General features: G+C 43.6%; 1 protein-coding gene across 2 annotated transcripts; it reads right to left on the bottom strand.

Moving 5' to 3' along the window:
- Positions 1–9,054: 9,054 nt before the first annotated feature.
- On the bottom strand, positions 9,055–23,720 carry CHRNA6 (cholinergic receptor nicotinic alpha 6 subunit). Of its 2 annotated transcripts, XM_060085977.1 has the most exons (6): positions 23,642–23,720; positions 21,841–21,980; positions 13,380–13,424; positions 12,321–12,430; positions 11,241–12,219; positions 9,055–9,186 (listed from the first exon to the last, which is right to left on the bottom strand). In XM_060085977.1, the coding sequence occupies exons 1-6, from the start codon at positions 23,718–23,720 to the stop codon at positions 9,055–9,057; spliced, it is 1,485 nt and encodes a 494-aa protein (XP_059941960.1). The 2 variants fall into 2 exon arrangements, with proteins under 2 accessions (XP_059941960.1, XP_059941961.1); XM_060085978.1 differs by lacking the exon at positions 13,380–13,424.
- Between the last annotated feature and the right edge of the window lie 95 nt (positions 23,721–23,815).

Genomic DNA, 23,815 nt, shown 5'->3' on the forward strand with positions numbered 1-23,815 from the left:
TTTTCTGTAGCAGTTAATTCTTCTGCTGATTTTTGATGCTTTTTGTGGTCATTTTATTCAAATGTTTGGTGAGTTTTGATATTGTTTACTCTCCTGACAGTGAAAACCATTTCTAATTACAGGAAACCTAGCTTCAGTCACTTTCCTTTACTGTCTTGTGTCCAAGCAAGCATTTCTCTAGGGTGTGCATGTAGTTCATCTTCTACATTTGGGACACCCCTTCCTTCACGGTAGCTGTAAGTGATCTCGGGCACTGCCCTAATTCTCCTATCTGGTGCCCACTCTAGTTCTCCACGTGTCAGAATGACCACATCAGTGGGGACAGACTGCAGAAGCCACTGTGAGGGTGGAGAACCACAGCAGCTGCTCCTCCACCCTTCACTCATCTCCCCATATAGAATCTTAGGGTTACGGTGGGGTTTGCTAGAAAAAAATAATTTCTTTGGTGGTCCCAACTCTCCTGCATGGGACCACAAATTCCACTGCTCTGTTAGATTTTTCCATAAATCTGTTCTCATCTGTCCTACATATTTCAGCCATCCCCACCGATCCAGTCTATGAAGATACCTCAGCCAACTTTCCAGTACTCCTATGGATTCGTTTTCGTTTCACATTTCTTCTGAAATATCAGTAGGAAGAAGAAGAAGGAAACACATCAGCCAGTCACTTACACGAAACCTTTTTTCTAAATCCCAACCCCTATAGACATGTTCAATTGTCGATGGCAAACGGACACTGAAAAATCACCCAGAGTGGGATCACACCATGAGAAGAGTGAGGTCTATTTTAAGGACTGAATGATCTTGACTTTGCAGCCTGGTAGGTGCTGGACATGGGTGGGGACTAGAAAGATGATTCTGCTGGGAATAGAATTGTGAATTTATTGGCCAAAAAAAAGTGAGGCGTGTCTTGAAGGTAATGATCCACATGTGTTGTCAGACATGACAGGAGGACCACATCCACTCTCGTGGGGCTCTTCACACCTGGCTGTTTCCGTCTCCTGGACCTTTGTTGAAGTCTCCAAACTGCCCTACCTGCTTCCAGGCAGATCGCCATCCTGTTCGCACCAACCAGCTCTTCTCCTTCATACCTGTCTCTCCTTCCCTGTGCCCTTGACCCCTCCTCCTGGAAATGCTTCCTTTAATTACCCTCCTGTCTTGTGCGGCTTCCTTATACAAAGTACCCAGATCTGCTCTATTCTTAGAACAAGGCACAGAACCGTAGTGAACAGAAATGATAGAATTTTTTCAAATAGCCTGGACTGTTTTTTAGATTTATCCCATTTGAATCACGCTCAAAAGAAATTCTAAATTCAAAAAAAGAAAAAAGAAAAGAAAAGAAATCATATTCATATATTTTAGGTGTTTAAATAATATTTAATGGGGTCAATGTATTTGTTTTCAATAGATACCAAATTTTGTTCTATAGAATTGTATTTTTATGTGCTATGTGCTTACATTATGGAACAATGGGGCTCCTCGTATGGTCCACATAGTCATTACTTTTCTGCATATTTTGCTGAATTTTTAAAGGGAGGCAACATGGCAAAGCAGAAACCAGGGCACTAGGACTCTTGGGTTCTAAACCAGCCATTACCTAGCTGTGTGAACTGTGGGGTCTTCAGTGAGTCACTTGTCATCTCTGGGCTTTAGTTTCCTGGTCAACAGCAAGAGGTTATGACTCCAGAGGTTATGCCTTTGAAGACCCCTCCTGCCCCCAAATTCTATACTTTAGAGATTAAATACTGAAACTTTCACAATTTTAAACCACACAACTTGTAATTGTAACTTTGTTCCTTTGGGAAAACATAATCTGCTTTATTGCTGCTTTAGGACAGGATTTGCTGGACTACACTGTGATGAAAATCAAGGATTCCCTGTCTTAAATCCCTGACGGGATTATGGACTCAAAGGGCAAATCACTGTTCTTTTTATTGAGAACACTGTTGACTTAACTCATTACTTAACTTTGTTTAGCTCATTAGTTTGCTGGGTAAATGGCAGTACTAATCTTGGAAAGATGCATTTCGAGTTGAATTCAATTTTAAATTATGAAAAATGCCACGTGAAACACTTTCCACGTCAAGCCTCTTTCTGACCAGACACAAATACAGCAAAGGTCAAGCATTTCTATGTGTGCACAAAGCTTAAGCCTCGTCCCAGCTAGACTGGGAGGGGATAACGGTCTCAAGTGTGGGAAAGGATAAACATTTATATAGCAGGATAACCCCAAGGAGTAACTACAAAACCTAACTTTAAAGCAAAGCAATTTTACATTCAAATGTTTAGCAAGACAAATCTGCGGGCAAAATATTCCAGCTAACTCCAACCAGTGGATGTTGGAGGACCCATACAACTTTGCATCCCACAGGTGAGCGCGCAGGACGCACATGCGGGCACACACACAGGTGTGGAACACACACATGTGGGCACACACAGGTGAGAGCTGCCCTCAATTGTTCTCACCCTTCAGCTCCCTGCTCACACGCCCCTCCTCATGAAGTCCTCACGGAACACGCAGCCCCCACGGATCCCCTGTCTCTGAGAGCCTGTGGTGTTTTCATTCTCTGATATATATGTAGTTTAGAACATAATTGTTCTCTATTGCTTTGTTCTGTGAATTTTATTTTCTCAGCTATACTGTAGCATATCCACCATTACATCCCCAACAGCATCTAAGAGAGTTGAGTACGTGGTCAAAGCTTAAATCATATTTGTTTGTTAATTAAACCAGTATCACAAAGTTTGGATTGGGTTATTTGTCTAAAATGAGGACAAATTTGTATTCTTGCTCAGTTCCATCCAATATTTCCAACTCTGTGTGTTCACATGTAATTTTAAGTATGTCCCTTAAAGAACCATTTTCTTACATTAAAAGAATTCTAAAATACTATGATCACACTTAGAAGAATCAATAACTCCATTTTCAAGTTTCCCCAACTATCTCAAGAATAGCCTAAATTAAGAGATAGCTTGTCTAAAGTAGGATTCAATCCATAGTGCTATGCCTCTTACATCTATTTTAATTTCTTTCTTGTCACTAACTTGTTGAAAGGAGGAGATCAGTTTTCCCCAAGAATGTCTCATTTTTAGGTTATCTCATTACTTGCTTCTGGTGTCATTTAGCTTGTCCCCCTGTGTCCTGTATTTCCTGTAAATTGGAAGTTACAACTATAATCTAGTTCAATATTGTTGGCAGAATACGTCGTAGATGGTGGTGTGTAGTTTCTATTTACCATACGAGGGGACATGCTATCGGGCTATCTCGTCATTAGTGTTAAGACTGATCCCTGGATTAAGGTGATCTGTCCACCTTAATCCACTGGTAATTTTAGAAGTGTAGCCTGTGGCCATAACACACAGCAAAGTTACAGAGACTCTTACCTGTGACCTTGGTCCTTTTAAAAATGGTCTCTAACTAGCCACACTAGAACACTGTAGTTTCCAAAGAGTAATATCTTTATGCTGGGATGGATTTTTTTGGTTGTGTCCTAATTCTTTCTTGGAAACACCTACTATTATGTATTAATGTGAATTTGTTTACTTAATAGCCACGGTGACTACCATTTATGTTTAACCTGACATATACTCGTTCTTTGTATTAAGACTTTCTGTTCAGTGTGTCAATAAACTAGTAGTGAAAATAAAAGTAACGTTATTTCTTTGGTTCATAGACAATCTCAGTTTTAGGCAAACTAGCCGAGAGCAGCAGTATATCCACTGGTGTGCACTATCACACCCCTCCGGGCAGGCAGAAGAGTGGTGGTAAGGCAGAGCAGCCTGGCCTGCTGCAGGAGTAGACGTGCCCCTGGACACTCAGGGGTGGTCTCCGCCAGGCCAGAACAGTGCAGTATCCACAGGGAGGTCAGAAGGAAGAGTACACATTGTGAAGATTGACTCAGGCAATCCTCCAAACAGCCCTGGGTGGAAAGCACTATCAACATCCACGTTGACAGATGGAGGTCCTCTCCACCTGCAAAACTCTATTCTCAGGGGAAAACACAGTGGGGAAGGAGCCTTACTGTTTCTTCGGGAGGATGGGTGCTTCTGCACCAAGGACCCAGTGAGGGTGCGACGTGTGAGGTGTGTGGTGGGTGTGATACGGGTGGCGTGGGTGGTGGGCTTGGTGTGTGGTGTGTGTGTGTAATGTGTGTGGTGTATGGTGTGTGTAGAGGGTGTGGAGTGTGTGGTGAGTGTGGTGTGTGCTGGGTGTGGTGTGTGCTGGGTGTGGTGTGTGGCTGCCCTCAACAAGCCCACAGAGTGTGGGTCTTCACAGGCCTGTGCTCCAAACTGACCACCCTTGAGAGGGTCAGGCTTTCCTCTGGGAGTCATGGGTATCTTGTTTGGGACAATTCTACACTGACCTGCCCCTCACACTGCAGGAGGCTTACACCCCTAGCCCCAGACCGTAAGTGACAAGAGCACCCCAGTCATTGTGACAACCCAAAATACCCTTTTAGACGTTTCCAGACACCAGCTGGAAATTGTGTGTGTGTGTGTGTGTGTGTGCGTGTGTGTGTAAGGTGTACAATAGCAGCTCTGGCTGAAAACTGATGCTGCTGCTAAAGAGTTCAGATGACAGTTCCCAAGTCAAAAGTGGGGATGGGGCTTCCCTGGTGGCGCAGTGGTTGAGAGTCCGCCTGCCGATGCAGGGGACACGGGTTCGTGCCCCGGTCCGGGAGGATCCCACATGCCGCGGAGCGGCTGGGGCCGTGAGCCATGGCCGCTGAGCCTGCGCGTCTCCGTATCGGGAGAGGCCACAACAGTGAGAGGCCCGCGTACCGCAAAAAAAAAAAAAAAAAAAAAAAAAGTGGGGATGGGCGAGGGGAGATGCCCCTGTTCTTATCTCGCTGCGCTCTCACTACACCCAAGAGGCACACCCTAGGCTTCGGGGGAGTTTGGGGCCAATGGGACAGCCCGTGTAGACCTCTCTAGACCCTCAGATGGAGCTCCGTGGTCCCGGGGTCCACCTCCTCCCCCCGCCCCCACCCCAGCACTTCCCTGCCCCTGACTCTGCCCATCCTGCCTGACCTTGCCGGACAGAAGGGATCAAGCCCTGGTTTGTTTAGCCAAAAGCTGCCAACTCATAGCCCTGCAGGCAGGTTTTTTTGTTTAGCTGACACCGAGACTTTATTTTCGCTTCTTAATTTAGTTGCCACGTTTTCAAACTGGGAGATTCTGTATAAAAAGCTGGATTTTCAGTGTATCTTGAAAAATCAGAAGATCAAGCACGCAAGCCCACATTCAGCATGATGGCAAGGGCCGGGGCCCAGTGGGGGGCAAATCAGCCTCTCTGCAGTGAGCAGACCCTGCATGACGGGCCCCTCTTTGGCCAGTCTCTTGGCCACTCTGACCTGGGACTTATATTCCCAAGAATGTCTGCAGTTCAACTCAGCAATGACTGATCTCGTTCTGAAGACTCACATATAGCCCACAAAAGTTATTTGTATCCCCCACCCCGGCTAAAATAAACGTTGACACTAAGAGTCCTGACCTTCCTAAACTAAGAGAGCATTTGCTGCTTCAGCTCTCTAACCTGGTTTACATTTAGAAGCCTTTTTCCTTCTGATTACTGACAGTGAAAGGTGCTTTCCCTGGCCTTTGGGAGGACATGGGGATGGGAAGGGAGGAGATGAGCCAAATCACTTGGTTTTCTGTGTTTTTCGATTCCCATCTCATGAGAGAGACTAAATTATCCAGGGGCACGGAAATGGTTTAAGAGTCAGGAGACGTGGGTTTCAGAGTTGAATTTGTTAGCTACGTGATCACAGGCAAGCCACTCTACCTCTTGAGATTAAAAAAAGAGTTGCGCTACATAATCTATGAGTTCCGTTCCATCTCTCAAATTCATTGATTCTACAGACCTGATACACAAAGACATCTCCATGCTGTGATGCCCCTTTTATTCAAAGGCTTATTTCTTTAAAAGATATGTTGTTAGTTTGTCACTGCCCCTGAGGATCACCAAGCAACTTCTGGAAAGCTGGGCTGGGAAGGCTGATGTCCGTTCATGCACAAAAGAATATGCTAAGAAGTCAGAATCCTGGCTGGGAGCACTTTCCTCTCATCTTCCTGTTCTGCAGTTCTTAAAATTCTTATTTTTATATCTGATAAGGGGTTAATATCCAGTATATATAGAACACCTACAACTCAACAACAAGAAAACAAATAACCCAATCTTAAAAAGGGCAAAGGACTTGAATACACATTTCTCCAAAGAAGATATACAAGTGGCCAATAAATACATGAAAAGATGCTCACCATCACTCATCGTTAGGGAAAAGCAAATCAAAACCACAAGATATTATCTTACACCCATTAGGATGGCTACCATCAAAAAACTAACACGGGACTTCCCTGGTGGCGCAGTGGTTGAGAGTCCGTCTGCCGATGCAGGGGACACGGGTTTGTGCCCCAGTCCGGGAAGATCTCACATGCCACGGAGCGGCTGGGCCCGTGAGCCATGGCCGCCGAGCCTGTGTGTCCGGAGCCTGTGCTCCGCAGCGGGAGAGGCCACAACAGTGAGAGGCCTGCGTACCGCAAAACAAACAAACACACAAACAAAAAAACTAATATGTGTTGATGAGGGTGTGGAGAAGATGAAGCCCCAGCTCACTGTTAGGGAGAAGTAAAATGGTGCAGCTGCGGTGGGAAGCAGTGTGACAGTTCCTCAAAAAAATTAAAAAGTTATTGCTTAATGGGTTCAGAGTTTCAGTTTTGCAAGATGAAAAGTGTTCCGGGGACGGATGGTGCTGATGATTGTACTACGATGTGAATATACTTAATACCACTGAACCATACACTTAAAAAGGGTTACGATGGTACATTTTGTTATGTGTATTTACCACCCTGAAAACTTTTAAACAATGACTTGAAATACTGATTTGGCTTAATAGAAAAAAAGTATCAAGAAACAAGCAACCCTCTGTAAAGACAGATAAAATAGAGGTGCTGCAATCACATGACATGAAGAGAGTAAAAATACTTTAAAACAGAGTAACTTGTGCCTGGGGCACTACCGCTGGCCTTAAGCTCCAGGATGAGGTAGACAAGGAAGAATTAGCACATGGTCATGAGACAGGTTGGGATCTGGGACCTGGGACCCTTTGCTGCAGGGCTTGCACCTGGACAAACGTCTCCTTGAGCAAAAAAATACAAAGAAACTATAAGGGAGTAAAAATAACTGCGTATATATGCAGTTGGGGCAAATTATGGACAACAAGATACAAAAAGACCGAAAAAAAACCCAACCGCCACTTCCGGTGAATTGGAAGCAAAAGCAGGGTGTCGGGAGCAAGAGCAGGATCCTGCGCATGCCCCCTGCACACAACCCCACCTAAGGGGTGGGCAGACCGCCTAAGCGCCCCCTCCTGCCCAACCCCTGGACACACCCCTACCCTCACTCCATGTAAGGAGCTAGCTCGCCCCCTCCGTGAGTGAGCAAGGGAAGCTGCTACTTGTTTTCCTTCCTTTTGCTCCTGCCGCCCCAGGAGCCCCAATAAAGCCTTGCCTGAGTTTCTTGTCTGGCCTCTTATCAATTTCTATTGATTAAGGGAAGGTCAAGAACCTTGGTCCGTATCAGTAATAGAAGTTGTAGGGTATCAACACAATGGAGGTTATGCTACCACAAAAATTATACTTCAAGACTGCGTAACATCTCGGAGAAATGCTGCTGACATGATATTGAGAAAATAGCAAAATACAAAACCGAAAGGTAAAACTGAGGTGTCAAATTCTGTGTGCATTTAGACAAGGACTAGAACGGAAAAGGCAAAGTGAAATTAGTTCCTGTGTTAGGGTAGATTTTTTTTTCTACTTTAAAATGCATCTTTAAAACTGTTACAATAAGTGTATACAAAAAATAAGAAGATAATAAACGAGGGTTGAATAAAACAGGATAGCCAAGTTTCTCCCTCTCAGAAAAGGAATTGCTCTAAAAGGTACAAGATCGCCATTTCCTACAGAAGAAACACTTTTATTTTCAGTCTCAGTTTCAAAGAGCAAATGGAAACTGCTGATGAGAAGAGACACCTTTTGGACCCACGGCAAAGGTTGCTTCAGGTCTGTCTGGCCAGACCTCGTCATGCTTTATTTTCATTGCTCTGGTTACATTCCCCACATGATACCTGGTCCTGGAGATCTCTGTGTTTATGACTTTTCCTACAAAGCTCCAGGTGCATGGATAGAACCTATTTCTGGGACTGTGGCAATGTCACCACTCAAGTCTCTTGCCAGATGAATGATAATTAAATATGGGGGGTGGGGGAGGGAAAGACTGTGAGTTTGGGGTTAGCAGATGCAAACTAGTATATATAGGATGGATAAACGACAAGGTCCTACTGTGTGGCACAGGGAACTATATTCAGTATCCTGTGATAAACCAAAATGGAAAGAATATGAAGAAGAATGCATGTATATGTATAACTGAGTCACTTGGCTGTACAGCAGAAATTAACACAGCATTGTAAATCAACTATACTTCAATAGGATTTTTTAAAAGGGGAGTCAATACAGCCTGTTGGTTAGACTGACTACCTGCTGTTACTTTTTTACCAAATAATGTATCAAATAATGCTGCAGTGTGTGCTCTACATCATAGAGATGTGCAGGAGAAAGCAAGCATACACAGGTTCACAGGCGCTGCAGAGGTCAGCAAGTCCAAGGTCCAGAGTTTCATGTCTGGCAGGCGTCATTATACTGAGAAGCTCATAAACTGGAGAAGCAAAAGAACCTCTTAGCGTAGCTTGACTTTGATTCCACGGTTTGCTGTTCTGTGGGTTGGTCACGTCCCTGGAAGCCAAACGTGTACAGACAAGAGAAGCCTGTAGGTGCTACCAGCTCTGGGCTCCAGTGTCAGGTCCCAGACACTGGGACCATAAAGTACTGCTCTGTGCCCCCAGGGAGGGCATCCAGGCTCCAGGTTGGCAATAAAGTCCTCTTTTTCCATCTAGATGGGGACTTGGTGTGAAGCTTTCTATCCCTTTCCTTGTGGCGGGGGAAACATGGAACAAACACAGTGTCTTGTACGTTTCTGAAGATAAAGGGAAAGTCCATCTTACGAATGTCCTGTGTTCCCCAAGAGTGGCTGGAGAAACAGCCCTGCAGTTCCAAACATGCAGACGATTATAAACACCCACAAGAACACCCTGTCCACCACCATGGCCACGTATTTCCAGTCGTCCTCTACCTGAAAGACAAAAATCAAGCAGCTGTAAAAAACAAATCAAAACCATGGGAGATAAGCTTTGTCTCATAAATAAGCTGCTTCCTTTTCACAGAAGATTTCCTGGCAATTGTAAAGCAAATATCCCTGTGATTCTGGTTAACCCGTGTCTCCTCTGTAGCACACGGAGAACTTCCGTTTGTCTGCAGAGGGTGGGTGCATGCGCTCCATCAGTCCTGGGACAGCGGGCTGCAGAGTGAGCAGGCTTATGTGGGCACACAGGACCTCTCCTGACTGCAGGCAGCACCCCAGAAAGAGCTGCTCGGAGAGCTCCACTTTTGCGTTGACTGAAAAAAAAATGCATAACCTAACAGTTGAGAATTATGTTTTATTCAGTGGATTTTCTGAGGAATTCAAGCCCGGGAGGCAGCCTCTCAGATCGCTCTGAGGGACTGCCATGAAGAGGTAAGGGGAAAAAAAAGTCAGGGCATAGAGGAGGTTTTGCAACAAAGACCAGGTAGCCGGAACATCAAAAGATTACTGTTGTAGAACATTTTGTTGCATTTGACTGCAACAGTAATCCTTTGATGTTCTGACCACCTGGTTTTTGTTGCAAAACCTCCTACATATCGTGGTTCCCCCCCATCCAATCTCCTGAGGTAAACCATAATGGAAAAGAATACCAAAAAAGTGTATATGTGTGTATAACTGAGTCACTTTGCTAGGCAGCAGAAATTAGTACAACATTGTAAATCAACTATACTTCAATTTAAAAAACGTTTAAAAAAAGATTACTGTTAATTAAAGAAAACCAGACATCTCAAGTTAAGGAATTTAGTGCTTTTCTGTGTATGGGAAGATGCAAGGGTCTGGGTTCATGGAAATCGTTCCTTTGATGTGCAACTTAGCGATCTAGGGCCAGCATCCGTCTTTCCTCCACCCTGAATCCCCTCAGGGTGCACAGCTGGGGGTGACTGCACTGGTTGATGGCTTGATGGGTGCAACATCCTTCATTTACTGATAGGGCAGGTGACATTTCTCATCCACTCTTGTCATGGACACCACGGGACAGTCTGACTCCTTGGCAGGTCTGGGAAATGGGTTTGAGGCGGGGGGTGTAGGACGTGCGATGTGATGGGCCCCCCCTCAGGAATAAGTGGCCCTCTAGAACTCGGGATCACGCTGGTCAGGGAGAGTTCGTTACATCTCTCATGTCCTTCCTGTTCCCGAACTCCAAGAGCCCTACCTGGTGGTGATCAAGTCAGCAGCCACTGTCCCCTAGTTGGACGAAGGTGTCACCACAGAGGGGAGTCCTAGGCTCACCTGGCCCTGATGCACCCCCTCCCCGACCTGTGTGACATGCAACCCGTGTCCGCCTCAGCACCCATGGGTGGACTTCGGGCCTGCAATGTCCTTTCATGAGTAGATAAGGATGATGGGTACTGCCATCAGGTGAGACCCAGACCCCTGGCGGCAGGAGTTTTCAGAGGCCCCCAGCTAGTCATCCTGATGGTATGGAAAATGGGCATAAAGTTCTTGAGCTCTCTCTCTCTGGAGGATGGGGAGGTCCGAGCTGCTATAGTTAGACTCTGGGCCGCAGAAGCAGACTGTGTTGATGCTAAAAATATCCCTGAGGTTCATTCAGTCAGCACCTGGATCCCCGTCCAGTGGAGTAAGTGGGATTGGAGCTGCCGGAGGCTCACGCCACCTTCCTCCCAGGCTCCCAGACTGACCAGCCCTGCAGGCTTTCCTCCTGCCCCTCAGCCGGCTTTTTCCTCTCCCACCCTTCCTTACGCAGGGGCTCTCAGTCTAATAAACCAAGGTTGCCCTGAGTGTTTATTTTAACCAGATTTTACTTGAGTTGACATTTCTGCAGGCAGAGATTTGCTCTGAGGCTACACCTTACCCCACCCCCTCCCCAGGGCAGTTCACCCATAACTGCATCATCACAGGGCTGGATCTTAGGGCACCACTCCCTGACCGTCTTGCAAACAGAACTCACATTGAAGATCTGACATGTCTATGCAGGGCCCCCAGGCCTGCTGCGGGTGAACAGGCTAGAAGAGCCATACATTTACCTCCTTTGTTTCATTTTGGTTCTTCACGTTTTCTGCTATGAATTGAACACTGTCAATTACATCTTCAACTTCAGGTGAGGGCTCCAAATTTTCAGTCATCCATTGTAAAGGCTGGTGACTTAATCGTCTCTTGCTGGTGGCGATCTCACTGGACTTACGACAGTGGCAGCATTCTTTAAGAAGTTTGGGCTCTCTGCGATGATCAAACTTGACTTTGGCTGGTCTACCAGAGAAGCCTTTGGGGGTTTTGTCATATCTTGTCCCCTTCCTCTTGTCCAGAGGCCTCCTCCTCATCAGGATCTGGGGTAACAGCCGGAGGAAGACTGCCTTCACCCACATGGGCATGGTGTGTGTGGTCGGGGTACGATAGTGGGTGTTCAACACAAACACCGTCACCACGATGGACAAGGTGACGAAGACCATGGTGAAAAGCAGGTACTCGCCCACCAAGGGGATCACGAGAGACGTAGATGGGATGGTTTCTGTGATCACCAGCAAAAACACTGTCAGGGAAAGCAGAACTGAAATGCAAAGCGTTACTTTTTCACCACAGTCAGAAGGAAGGTAGAAAACCAACACAGTTAGAAATGAAACAAAGAGACAGGGGATGATCAGATTAATGGTGTAAAACATCGGCAATCTTCTAATGTAAAAAGAATAGGTTATGTCTGTGTATATCTCTTCACAACAGTTGTATTTTATGTCATGCTTGTAGCCAGAAGCATCGACAATTTCCCATTCACTGTTTTCCCAAAAATCATCCATGTCCACTTTAGAGCCAATGATTAGAAGATCAATTTCAGCTTTGTCATAGGTCCAGGAACCAAATTTCAGGGAACAATTTTGATGATCGAAAGGGAAAAAAGTGATATCCATAGGACAGGAACTCTTAAAAATAGCTTGTGGAGTCCAGGTTATCATGCCATCATATTTAAGAAGAGCTTTTGTCTTGCCTTTGACTTGGAAGTTGCCGACAGCACTGCAAAGTAAATCAGACACCATTAGTGACACCCCCTGTGCTTTGGGTCAGCCTGTACCAAAGGCAACTTTGGAAAGAGACTGGCTGTCAGATGCCCATACTTGTTGTAGAGAACAATGTCAGGCTTCCAGATCTTCTCCGCAGGAACACGAAGAGTCTCAATGCCATCATATTCCACTGGGTCCCAGTGTAATTTATAATCATTCCAGATCTAAAGGGAATAGAAGTCAGTTTTTAAAAATTCTTGACTTTCTTCCAACGTTAATTCTATGTTGGTTCCACAACTTTTTGAAAAATTTCTTATTTAAAGAGTTGGTTCCCTACCAAAAGTTGGAAGATTAAATCCATGGGGAACAAGGTAGCTGAGTTGATTTGGGGCAAATATAGATATTAAATAATTATCTATTGATTATTAATTAGCTAGCCAAGTTTATAGTCTCAGCTTCCATATTCCATGGACTATGTTCAATCTCTAGTAGCAATCCATTTCTAGTATTAAAAAGATAATTCAAGTGTATGATGATGGGTTTGTTACACAATCTGCATAAAAGATTGAGACAGGAAGGAAGAACAAGATGGTATGACTGATAAAACCAGACGGTGGGAATCTAACCCAGAGCAGGATCAAAGAGTAGGCAAGAATCTGGCTCTGGAGCTCGAGATTCAGACAAAAATAGAAGACTTGAGAGCTGAAACCACCAAAGCAGAGTCAGAGAGAACTCTGTCACTAAGTTCTGCAGCATGAAGCTTGTACCCAGCCAGCCGTTACCAGATTGAACTTTGGGCTTTGGAGCTAGTTAATATTTTATGCTCTATCATAAGCTGGAGATGCAAAGAGGGAATGCTAGTGGATTTTATCCATTGGATGTTGTTAAACTGACACACAAGTGTGACACAATTCCAAGAGAAGAACGTGTGGGGGCTTCCCTGGTGGCACAGTGGTTGAGGGTCCGCCTGCCGATGCAGTGGACACGGGTTCGTGCCCCGGTCCGGGAAGATCCCACGTGCCGCGGAGCAGCTAGGCCCGTGAGCCATGGCCGCTGAGCCTGCGTGTCCGGAGCCTGTGCTCCGCAACGGGAGAGGCCACAGCAGTGTGAGGCCCGTATACCGCAAAAAAAAAAAAAAAAAAAGAGAGAAGAACGTGTGACGTAGACACGTACGTGACGTAGCCACAGATTGGTTTCCATGATCTGGTTTACTTCATCCTGGGAAGAAGAAACAATATTTTTTAGCCTCAAATGTACTTGCTAATAGAAGTGAATCTTAGGGCAAAAATTACAACTAAAAATAGCCAATCTGAGTTATTCATTCTAATGGAGGGAAAAAAAGAAGCCTGAAAAGGCAATTTATAAAAAGCCAAAAATACAATATTTCCACACTGGTCCCAACCCTGTTGACTTTGAAATGTGGCTTTATGAGTGTCTTTCAAATCTGATTGAAGTCCCACTTCTGTGAAGCCTTTCTGACCACTGTAGCCCATAAAGATTTCTGGTCCCATAAAAGGAAAGAAGGGAGAGAAGAGGGAGTGGGAGGGAGGGAGGGAGGGGAAGTCCTGAAGATGGTGATGGGTATCATTGTTTTTGCCATCTTCTTCCTCAGCTGTGCCCCAGCACCCTCTAGGTTCTGAGTCCTGAGCCCCACTGCCCCTCAAGGGGTCAGCCTCAGCTCACCATGGAGTTCTCCAGCTGGAACCTGCCACTCCCCAGAGCACTGCTCTCAACCAAACCACTGCCGATTGCTTCAATCATTCATTAACAAGTATTTATTGAGTACCTACTGTGCGCTCTATAAATGCTGCCGCTACAGAAGTAATCAGGATGGAAAATATCCCTACCTACATGTGCCTAAGCTATTAGCTGGGGAGACAGAAAATCAATAATATATACATGGTATAATGTAAGATAGTGATAAGTCCCATGAAAAAAAATAAAGAGGGATTGAGTGGTGTGTGTGTCTGCACACACATGCACACACGTCTCTTTTAGACAGGATGATCCAGGAAGGCTTGTCTGAGGAGGTGGTTTAAGCAGGTACCTAAATGACCTGCAAAGGGTCCTGGGTCTCTTGAATAAAAGCGTTCCAGGATGACATGCCAAATATAATGTGTTCCTAATCAGCTACCACCTCTCAGTGGAGCAGCTACTGAAGACACATCCAGAACCTTCAGCAGTCTCACAGCGCAACACCTGGAGGCTGTTGATGGTCACCCAGTGGCCGTCAGTGGGTTCCCAAAACTTACCAACTTTGTTTCCCCAGACACATGAGCACCTTTGAGAGTAAACACCTCACACTGGCTGAGGAAGCTGTGGCCAGGGCTGGACACCAGCCCACTCTGGTTTGCTGCTCTGCAGTTCTCCATGCCCCCCAGAAAACGCTACCTGGAGACCTCACCAGTTTCCTCCTTCAAAGGGGTTTGTGTCAAGTCATGATAAGCCCCAGGGTTTTAAAAGGTCAACAAAAGGAGTTACATTCATGGTTTTCTGTTGGTCAGGGCAAGCAAAGAAATGGACTATTACTTATCCATGACTTTACAATTACCCAAGTCTAAGGACAGTGTCTTCTGCTCATACCTTGTGACCAGCAGATTCAAGCAGGGGCCATGTCAATAAAACCACTGGCTGTCAGTCAGGAATGGACTAGCTCTAGCAGTCCAGAAATGTCTCGGAGGTAACAGTCATAAGCAACTTCCAACGACTGCTTCCTCTCTGTCCACTAATACACTGTTTAGAGAACTAGTGCACACTGTGAACTAGAACGCTGTATTCTGAGAATTAAAATCAGTTGGCAATATCATCCCGACAGTATTCCTGTCTCCCTATCTATACTTCCACAGCCTGGTGAAGCTCCATGTGGTGTGGACCTGCTTCATGGTGGATGGACACCCTCAGAGGTGTCAGCCAAGTTTATGGGTCAGGACCGGGTCTGGAAAGTTGCATTCTCCATCCAATGCCAGACCGCACCTACGGTCATGGGAACTGCTATCAGACAGCCCAGCTGAAGGAGGCCAGAGACCCACAGTACAACCCCACATTCCTGGGACCATCACCCTGCGTCTCCTTCTTGGGAAAATAAATTAGTTGACACCTGGTTCAATTAAAGGATTGGAGTTACAATTTCAAATGGACTAGATTCTGGAGCAGCAGCCACAGACTCAGAGACTGAGATCAGAAAGGCCAGGTGGGCTACATTTTGAAAGCCTTCAGGTTTGTCATGTCAGATATACCAGGCCATCAAAAACACTGGGCAAGGGCTTTGTCCTGGCCCCATGAGTGGGACAGTGGAAATACACTTACTCTGAAGATCAGCCACTCGTTAAACTTTGTGGCCAAGTTCATTCTATGCAGCAGCAAACACCCTTCCATGTAGAGCTCTCTGGTGCTCTAAGGCCAAGCCTGAGGCCCAAACAGCAGCAGACGGCCTATAGTCTTCTAGAAGGGAGTTGGTAATTGTGCATCTGGGCTGTACTGCATCACAGTCACTCCCAGACCTCACCATGGCTCAGTGACAACAATGAATATGGCCCACAGGGACTTCTGGTGCCCCACATGAGGACAAGTAGACTCTAATACACCAATAAGAATTGCTATATTAATACTGAACAAAGTAGATGCAGAGGAAAAAAATTACTAAAGACAAAGAGGGACATTACATAATGAAAGAAGGATCAATCCACCAGGAAGACACAATGATCCTGACCATATATGCACCGAACAGCAGAGTCTCAAATTATATGGAACAAAAACTAATAGAGCTGAAAGAAGAAACAGACAAATCCCCAATTACAGTTAGAGACTTCAATATCCCTCTCTCAGCGACCAATAGAACTCAGCGATCAATAGAATCAAAAATAGGGAAAATCTGAACAACATAATCAACCAGCAGAATTTAATTGACATATATAGATACTCCACTCAAAAACACCAGAATACACATTTTTTAATCATGCATATAATATTAACCAACACAGAGCGTATCCTTATCATAGGCCATAAAACAAACCTCAACAAATTTAAAAGAATTGGAATCATAGTGTGTTTCTGACCATAATGGAATCAAACTAGAAATCAATAACCAAAAGACAACAGGAAAATCTCTAAACCCATGGAAACTGAACTTCTAAATAATCCATGGGTCAAAGAGAAGGTCTCAGAGGAAATTCTTTAAAACACATAGAGCTGAATGGGAACAAAAATACAATATATCAAAAAATGAGGGACATAGCTAAAAAAAAGTGCTGAGAAGAAAATTTATAGCTAAATGCTTACATTAGAAATGAGAAAAAGTCTCAAGTCAATAATACAAGTTTCTACCTCAAGAAATTAGAAAAACAAGCACAAAATAAACCCAAAGCAAGTACAAGGAAGGAAAAATAAAGATAAAACAGAAATCAATAAAGTTGAAAAGGAAAACAATAAAGAATATCAATGAAACAAAAAGCTGATTCTTTGGGGGAAAAACAACAAAATTGATAAACCTTTAGCAAGACTGACAAAAATAAAACGAGAGAAGACACAAATCACCAATATCAGGAATGAAACAGGAGCTATCATTACAGATCCTATAGCCATTAAAAAGTTAGATAATACCATGAGCAACTTTAATTTTATCATAAATATGGCAATTTAAAAGAAATGGGCCCATTCCTCAAAAACCACAAACTAACTAACAAGGACCTACACTACAGGGAAATATACTTAATATTTTGTAATAAACAATAAGGGAAAACAATCTGAAAAGTGATATAAATAGACAGTCTGAATACCCTATAGCCATTTAAGAATAGAGTCTATAATTAAAAAGCTCCTGGAAAAGAAATCTCCAGGCCCAGTAGGTTTCCCTGAAGAAGTCTACCAAATATGTAAAGAAAAATCAATACCAACTTTCCACAATCTCTCCCAGAAAATAGAAGAGGTGGAAACAACTCCAAATTCTTTATGTGAAGCTAATATTATCCTGACACAAACCCAAACAAAGACATTACGAAAAAAGAAAATGACAGATCAATATCTCTCATGAACTTAGATGCAAAAATCATTAACAAAATATTAGCAAACTGAATCCAACAATGTATAAAAGTTATACACCATGACTAAGTGGGATGCAAGGCTGGTTCAACACTCAAAAATTAATCAATGTAATTTACCATATCAACAAACTAAAGAAGAAAAACCATGTGATCATATCAGTTGATGGAGAAAAAGCTTTTGACAAAACTCAACATCAATTCATGATTAAGAACTCTGTGAAACTAGGAATAAAGGGAAATTTCCTCAACTTGATAAGAGCATCTACAAAACAGCTACACCTAACTTTATACCAAAGGGTGAAAGACTGAATGCTTTTTCCTTAAGATTGGGAACAGGACAAGGATGTCTGTTGTCACCACTCTTATTCAGCATAGTACTGGAAGTTCTAGCCACTGAAATGAAGCAAGAAAAAGGGGGGAAAGGCATAGACTGGAAAGGAAGAAATAAAACTATCTCTATTTGCAGATTATAAGGTTGCCTACAAAGAAAATCCCATGGAATCTATTAAAATGCTGAAACTAAGTGAGTTCAGCAAGATCTTAGGATACAAGATCAATATACAAAAGTCTTAAAATTCTATATACTAACAATGAGCATGGAGAAACCAAAATTAAAAGCATAATAGGGCTTCCCTGGTGGTGCAGTGGTTGAGAATCTGCCTGCTAATGCAGGGGACATGGGTTCGAGCCCTGGTCTGAGAAGATCCCACATGCCGCGGAGCAACTAGGCCCGTGAGCCACAACTACTGAGCCTGCATGTCTGGAGCCTGTGCTCCGCAACAAGAGAGGCCACGATAGTGAGAGGCCCGTGCACCGTGATGAAGAGTGGCCCCCGCTTGCCACAACTAGTGAAAGCCCTCGCACAGAGACAAAGACCCAACACAGCCAAAAATAAATAAATAAACAAATGTGGGGTTTAAAAAAAAAAGCATAATACTATTTTCAGTCACCCCCAGATAAAACAAAATACTTACATATACACATAACAATACATGTATGGGATTTGTGTACTGAAAATTACAAAATCCTGAAGGACGAAGAGCTAAATAAATGGAGAAACATCCCGCATTCATGGACTGGAAGACTCAACAGAGTAAAGATGTCACTTCTCCCCAAACTGATCTGCAGGTTTAATGCAGTTCCTATCAAAATCAGGGCAAGGCTTTTTGTGGACATAGGCAGCTTATTCTAGGCATAGGCCTCAGAATAGCTAAGACAATCTTGACAAAGAAGAACAAAGTGGCAGGAATCACTCTAGCCAATATTAAGTCTTACTCTACAGCTACAGTCATCAAGATAGTGCAGTGTTGGTGGAGGGATAGTCACACTGATGAATGAAACAGAATAGAGGACCTAGAAATAGACCCACACAAATATGTTCAACTGATTTTTCACAAAGGTGCAAAACCAATTCAGTGGGAAAAGGATTGCCTCTTCAACAAATAGTGCTGGAGCAATTGGACACCCACAGGTCTAAAAAACACAAATCTAGGTCTCATATCTTATATAAAAATTAACTCAAAATGGATCATAGTCTTAAACATAAGACATAAATAAAACTTTTAGAAAAACATAGAAGAAAACCTATAAGATCTGGGATAAGGCAAAGAATTACTAGGCTTGATGCCAAAAGCATGACATATAAAAGGAAAATTGATAAACTGGACCGCATCAAAATTAAAAACTTCATGTGAAAGCCCATGTGAAGAGGAAGAAAAGATAAGCTACAAACTGGGATAAAATATTTGCAAACCACAAAACTGGCAAAGCACTTGCATCTAGAATATAGCCAGAACTCTCAACACTAAATAGTAAAAACAAACAATCCAACTGGAAAATGGGCTTAAGGACATGAGCAAACATTTCACCTTAGAGGATATGCAGATTGCAAATAAGCGCATGAAAAGAGGTTTTATATCATTAATCATTAGGGAAATGCAAATTAAAACCACGATGAGATATCGTTTCATACCTAATATAACTCAAATAAAAAACAGTGACAATACCAAATACTGGCAAAGCTGTAGATAAACTGGATCACTCACATATTGCCGGTAGGAATGTAAAACGGTACAGCCATTCTGGAAAGCATTTTGGCAGTTTCTTTTAAAACTAACACACAACTACCACATGACCCAGGAATTGCACCCCTGGGCATTTATCCCAGAGAAATAACGATTAATGTTCACCCAAAAACCTGTACACACATGTTCATAGCAGCTTTATTTGTAAAAGACCAAAAGTGGAATCAGCCCAAATGTTCTTCAACCAGTGAAAGGTCAATCAAAGTGTGCTCCATCAATACCATGGAATACTACTCACAATAAGAAGAAATGACTCACCAAACTTATTGCGGCAACCACTGCATGATGTATGTAAGTCAAATCACTATTCTGCACACCTTACTTATACAGTGTTGTATGTCAAATATATCTCAATAAAACTGGAAGAAAAAACAGAAGAAATGAGCTACTGATACAAGCAACAACTTGTATGAATCTCTAAAGAATTGTGCTGAGTGGAAAAGCCAGTCCACAAGGTTACATACTGTGTGATTCCATTTATGTATAGCTTTTTTGAAATGACAAAATTTTAGAAATGAAAGATACAGTAGTTGTTGCCATTGATCAAAGAAGGTATACAAGGCTTCTATTATTTCTTACTGCAAGTGAATCTATGATTATTTCAATAAATAAAATTTCAGTTAAAAAACTACATTTCTCAAGACTCTCTTGCAGCCAGGGGTGGTCAATGAGCTAGGAAGCAGAGCTGTCCGTAGGACTTCTAATAAAACTCCTTAAGGAAGTCACAGATGTCTGGTATGTGCCCCTTTCTCTCTTCCTCCTGCTTCTGGCCAAGAATGTGAATATGATGAGTGAAAATCAGCAGTTATCCTGGACCACAAGGCAACACTGAGGGAAGAAATCACATGCTAAGGATGGTGACACAGAAAGATAGAAGGAACCTTGGTCCCTGTCACATTTTATGCTTTTAGCATCATAGCTCATGTGATCAACATCCTCAGGAGTTGTGCAGTGCACAACCTGGGCAACCAAACACTGTGATGCAACCACTACCACAAAGCCACCTGATATTAACCTGGGCTGTTAACCTTTAGATTTCTATTACATAAGAAAAAAATAAACTTGTTTTATATAATCTGAGAGAGCATGTGTGTGTTTTTCAACCTCTGATAGCAGCCAAATGCAAATACCAAAATCTGTATTCAGCAATCCTCCACCCACCATCTTCAGAACAATGTCCTGAAAGGGTGTATAGATCATGGATTTGAAGTGATGCTGTATCACAAACTTTCGGGGAAACTCAGTCCAGTTCTCCATTCATAACAGCCCAATTCATACCAAGTGTGGCTTCCAGCCTGGTAGGAGACCAGTAACCAGTGCTAAGCTATTTGAGGTGAGAGGGGAGGCGGGATTAGAATAGGTACTAAATAAATGTTTATTAAAGGAATTAGTGGGCCCATCTAAGTGAGATAAAACATCTGGCTTACTTTTTTTTAAACCAGTATTTATCAGCATATACACACTTCCAGCTTGGGCCAGAAGCTAGAGGATCAGGTCAGGGTCAGCCCAGTCCACTGGGAAGCACGGACCGGAGAAACATGGTGAGCCCAGACTCCATATCCATGACTGAGGTCTTCCCCCAGGTGCACCTGGAGCCACCACTGTTTCTCCAGGCAAAGCTGAGAGGAAGGAGGCCCCCCCACCCTGCTGCCATCCAGGGCCTGGGCTGCTCCTTCGGTCTGTGCACCATTGTCTCAGAGATGCTCGGGATGTCCCTTACCCCTTACGTCCTGAGCCTGCCTATTCCTGGAATTTGGTCCGAGTCCAGTGCCTCAGGCCAGCCTGCGCCCTGCCATGCCTTGGAGCCCCGAACCCTGTCCTCTGTTAGGGTATCAGGTCCCACACCTCCTCTCCCAGCAACTAGGTTGTGAAGATTATTCAAAAGGAAGAACTCTAGTCCTCCTTGGCCCTTAAACAGGATAGCAATAAATTAAACTAAGACCTCCAAATTCCCGTCAATTTTTCAGGGCTGGATGGAACCCTATGTGAAACAAGGTGAACTTTCTCTTTCTTCTATAACAAAGGAGACTTAAAGCAATTTTTCTTATACGGAGTCAAAAGAGCATGAGCTTTGGGGTTGAACAGTGCTGATTGAACCCCAGGGCCGCCCTCTGTAACTGTATGATGCTGGGAAAGTTTCTTACCTGAGATTTCCTCTCCCCAGCTGTAAAATGCAGATGACAGCCACTAAGTGTGGACACTGGTGCATAATAGGTGCACAATGGAGTTAGCTCCCTTTGTATACCCCCTTCAAATGCCCTTTTGCTTCTTTGTTTCATAAACTGGTGCTGAGAGCATTTCCAGAAAAACATCACCTTAAGGAGAATAGTGACGGCAACCCTGGGGAGAGTGGATCCCTCCCAACGGGCCGGCTTTGAAGGGCTGCGCTCTGTAGATTTTGTCTGTTTGTGTTCAAAAATCCCTTTATTTACCCAGTGCAGTGAGTGGGAATTGCTTGGACCCTTCAGAGTTGGGGCCTCCGAGGCCTCATGGTGCCCCCACTGCACTTACCACGTCGGCCAGCTGCGTGATGGCCACTTCAAAATGCACAGTGACTGGGTCGGAAACGTTTTCCACGGGCCTGATGAACTGGTTATAACGATCAAACAGTTTGTGAAAAAGCCTCTCCTCGGACGCACAGCCTGCACATCCTGCGGCACCAGACAGAGAGAGGGGTTAGAGAAGCAGAAAGGATGCTGGCTGGCGGGGAGGTTCCGGGGGCTTCCATCCCCGGAAGGCGGGTGCGGGACACCAGCGTCCCCCAGCACCACTGCACCTGCACCTGCTGGCCATGCTGCTCGCCTTCACCACGGAGATGAAAAGAGTAATACCGGCATCTCAGGACTAGTGCGCTAGCCAACAAAATGATGTTGGTAAGAGCACTTCTAAAGTCTATGGCAGCACAGTGTAAAGGGATAGATAGACACAGGCTTGAGATGTTCAGTTATGTCACTGAACAGAACTCACCGTCTTACTGATCCGGTAATTAAAGAAAAGTCCTGCCCTTTCTTGTCAAAACACTGATCTGACTGGTCTCTGTTTCTACACCCAGCAGGGTGTGTAGCTGGGGAACCTTCTTCAATCAAACTTAAATAACTAGTCATTTCATTAAGGTCTTAAGCCCTCCTCCTTTTTAAAATCAACTTTGAATTTCAATTCTTGGAGATGTGTGAGAGTGCAAAGTTTTTAAGGAAAATTTACTTAAAATATTTTTTATAGAATCCCCAAAGTTCTTAAACAACAGCACTTTCAGTCATTAAATTTTAGACAATAATGTAATGCATGTCTCTGTATTTTCCCAAGAATGCACTCAATGTAGGTTACTTGCCTTCATTTGACATAATTCATCTTATTAAGGCCCCCTCTATATTTTTCTTTATAGAATTCAAATTTGATACCTAAAATACTATTCTATAAATTTCCCAAAAGGATTTATACCCTGAAGGAAAAAAAAATGTAAGGGGCTGAACAACTCATTAGGCAAAAACAAAGGAAAGGATAGCTGTTATATTACTAAATAAAAAGTGTTGTTTGACAGATGCATTTGGAAACACCGAGATTTCAGCAGGAAGGAGCAATTTTAGGTGTGAAACATCATTGTCTGCTGTCATAATTAATAAAGATAGAAATATTTCTACATAAAACAGGTAATTAAAAAATCCTCCTGTAACCCATTTTCCTCCTTTGAGGTTTTTCTTTTCCTTTGAGACATTTCAGATAAACCCTCCTTGAGTCTTGACAAGCAAGTCCCTGCAAAGCCAACAGCACGTGGAAATGTGGCTCTGTGGACATGGACACAGCAGCCTCTGTCCGTTTCTAAGCCTTAACTTTGAAAACGAATGATCTTACTCTTAGGACACATTTCCCAAAAGGAAGATGATTACCTACAAAATGGAAGGGTTCATAGACTGAGGAATAGTATCAGCCAATAAACCACAGTTTTGAAAAAATATTAAATACAGGTAAAGAAGTTGAATACATCCATAGCAGAGATGGATAGAAACCTGTGCCATTGTTATTTTTGCCTATTTTTCATTGGGAACATAAAATAAAACATGGTTTACAGTGTTTCCTTGTCCTCCCCACCCCATCCCCCCGAAATCTCATTTTACATGTTAAGCCAACTAACTAAAAATGAATAGATTAATTCGCAGTTATAAGAGGAATAATTCCTGTGCAGACACTCGACATATTTATCCACAGCATATCTCATCTCTGCTCAGTCAAGCACAACTAGAAAAGGAGGAAAATAAAACTAGGAAATACAGGTAGCTAAAAAGGGAATAGGAGAACAAGCAGAAAAAAAACTTACCTCTGAAGCAAAGTGTGAATACATACCACCAGAGACACAGCCCAAAGTGAAGGAATCCCTGTCCCTCGCGGGGCAGCATGTTTAAAACACGCTCTGATTTCTTTTTCTAGTCAAAGGATTGTGGAAAACAAAGAGCTATCAGGCAGCCACTCACACCGGACCTTTAAATCACCA

The sequence above is a fragment of the Mesoplodon densirostris genome, chromosome 20 (genome assembly GCF_025265405.1).
Source record: "Mesoplodon densirostris isolate mMesDen1 chromosome 20, mMesDen1 primary haplotype, whole genome shotgun sequence".
Classification (NCBI taxonomy): Eukaryota; Metazoa; Chordata; class Mammalia; order Artiodactyla; family Ziphiidae; genus Mesoplodon; species Mesoplodon densirostris.

Excerpts from the sequence above, each read along its gene's own strand:
- CHRNA6 (XM_060085977.1), bottom strand. The coding sequence starts at position 23,720 with ATGCTGCCCCGCGAGGGACAGGGATTCCTTCACTTTGGGCTGTGTCTC. Across the intron at positions 21,981-23,641 it reads ATTCACACTTTGCTTCAGAG|GATGTGCAGGCTGTGCGTCC; the intron begins GTAAGTTTTTTT and ends CTGGTGCCGCAG. Across the intron at positions 13,425-21,840 it reads TCACGCAGCTGGCCGACGTG|GATGAAGTAAACCAGATCAT; the intron begins GTAAGTGCAGTG and ends TCTTCTTCCCAG.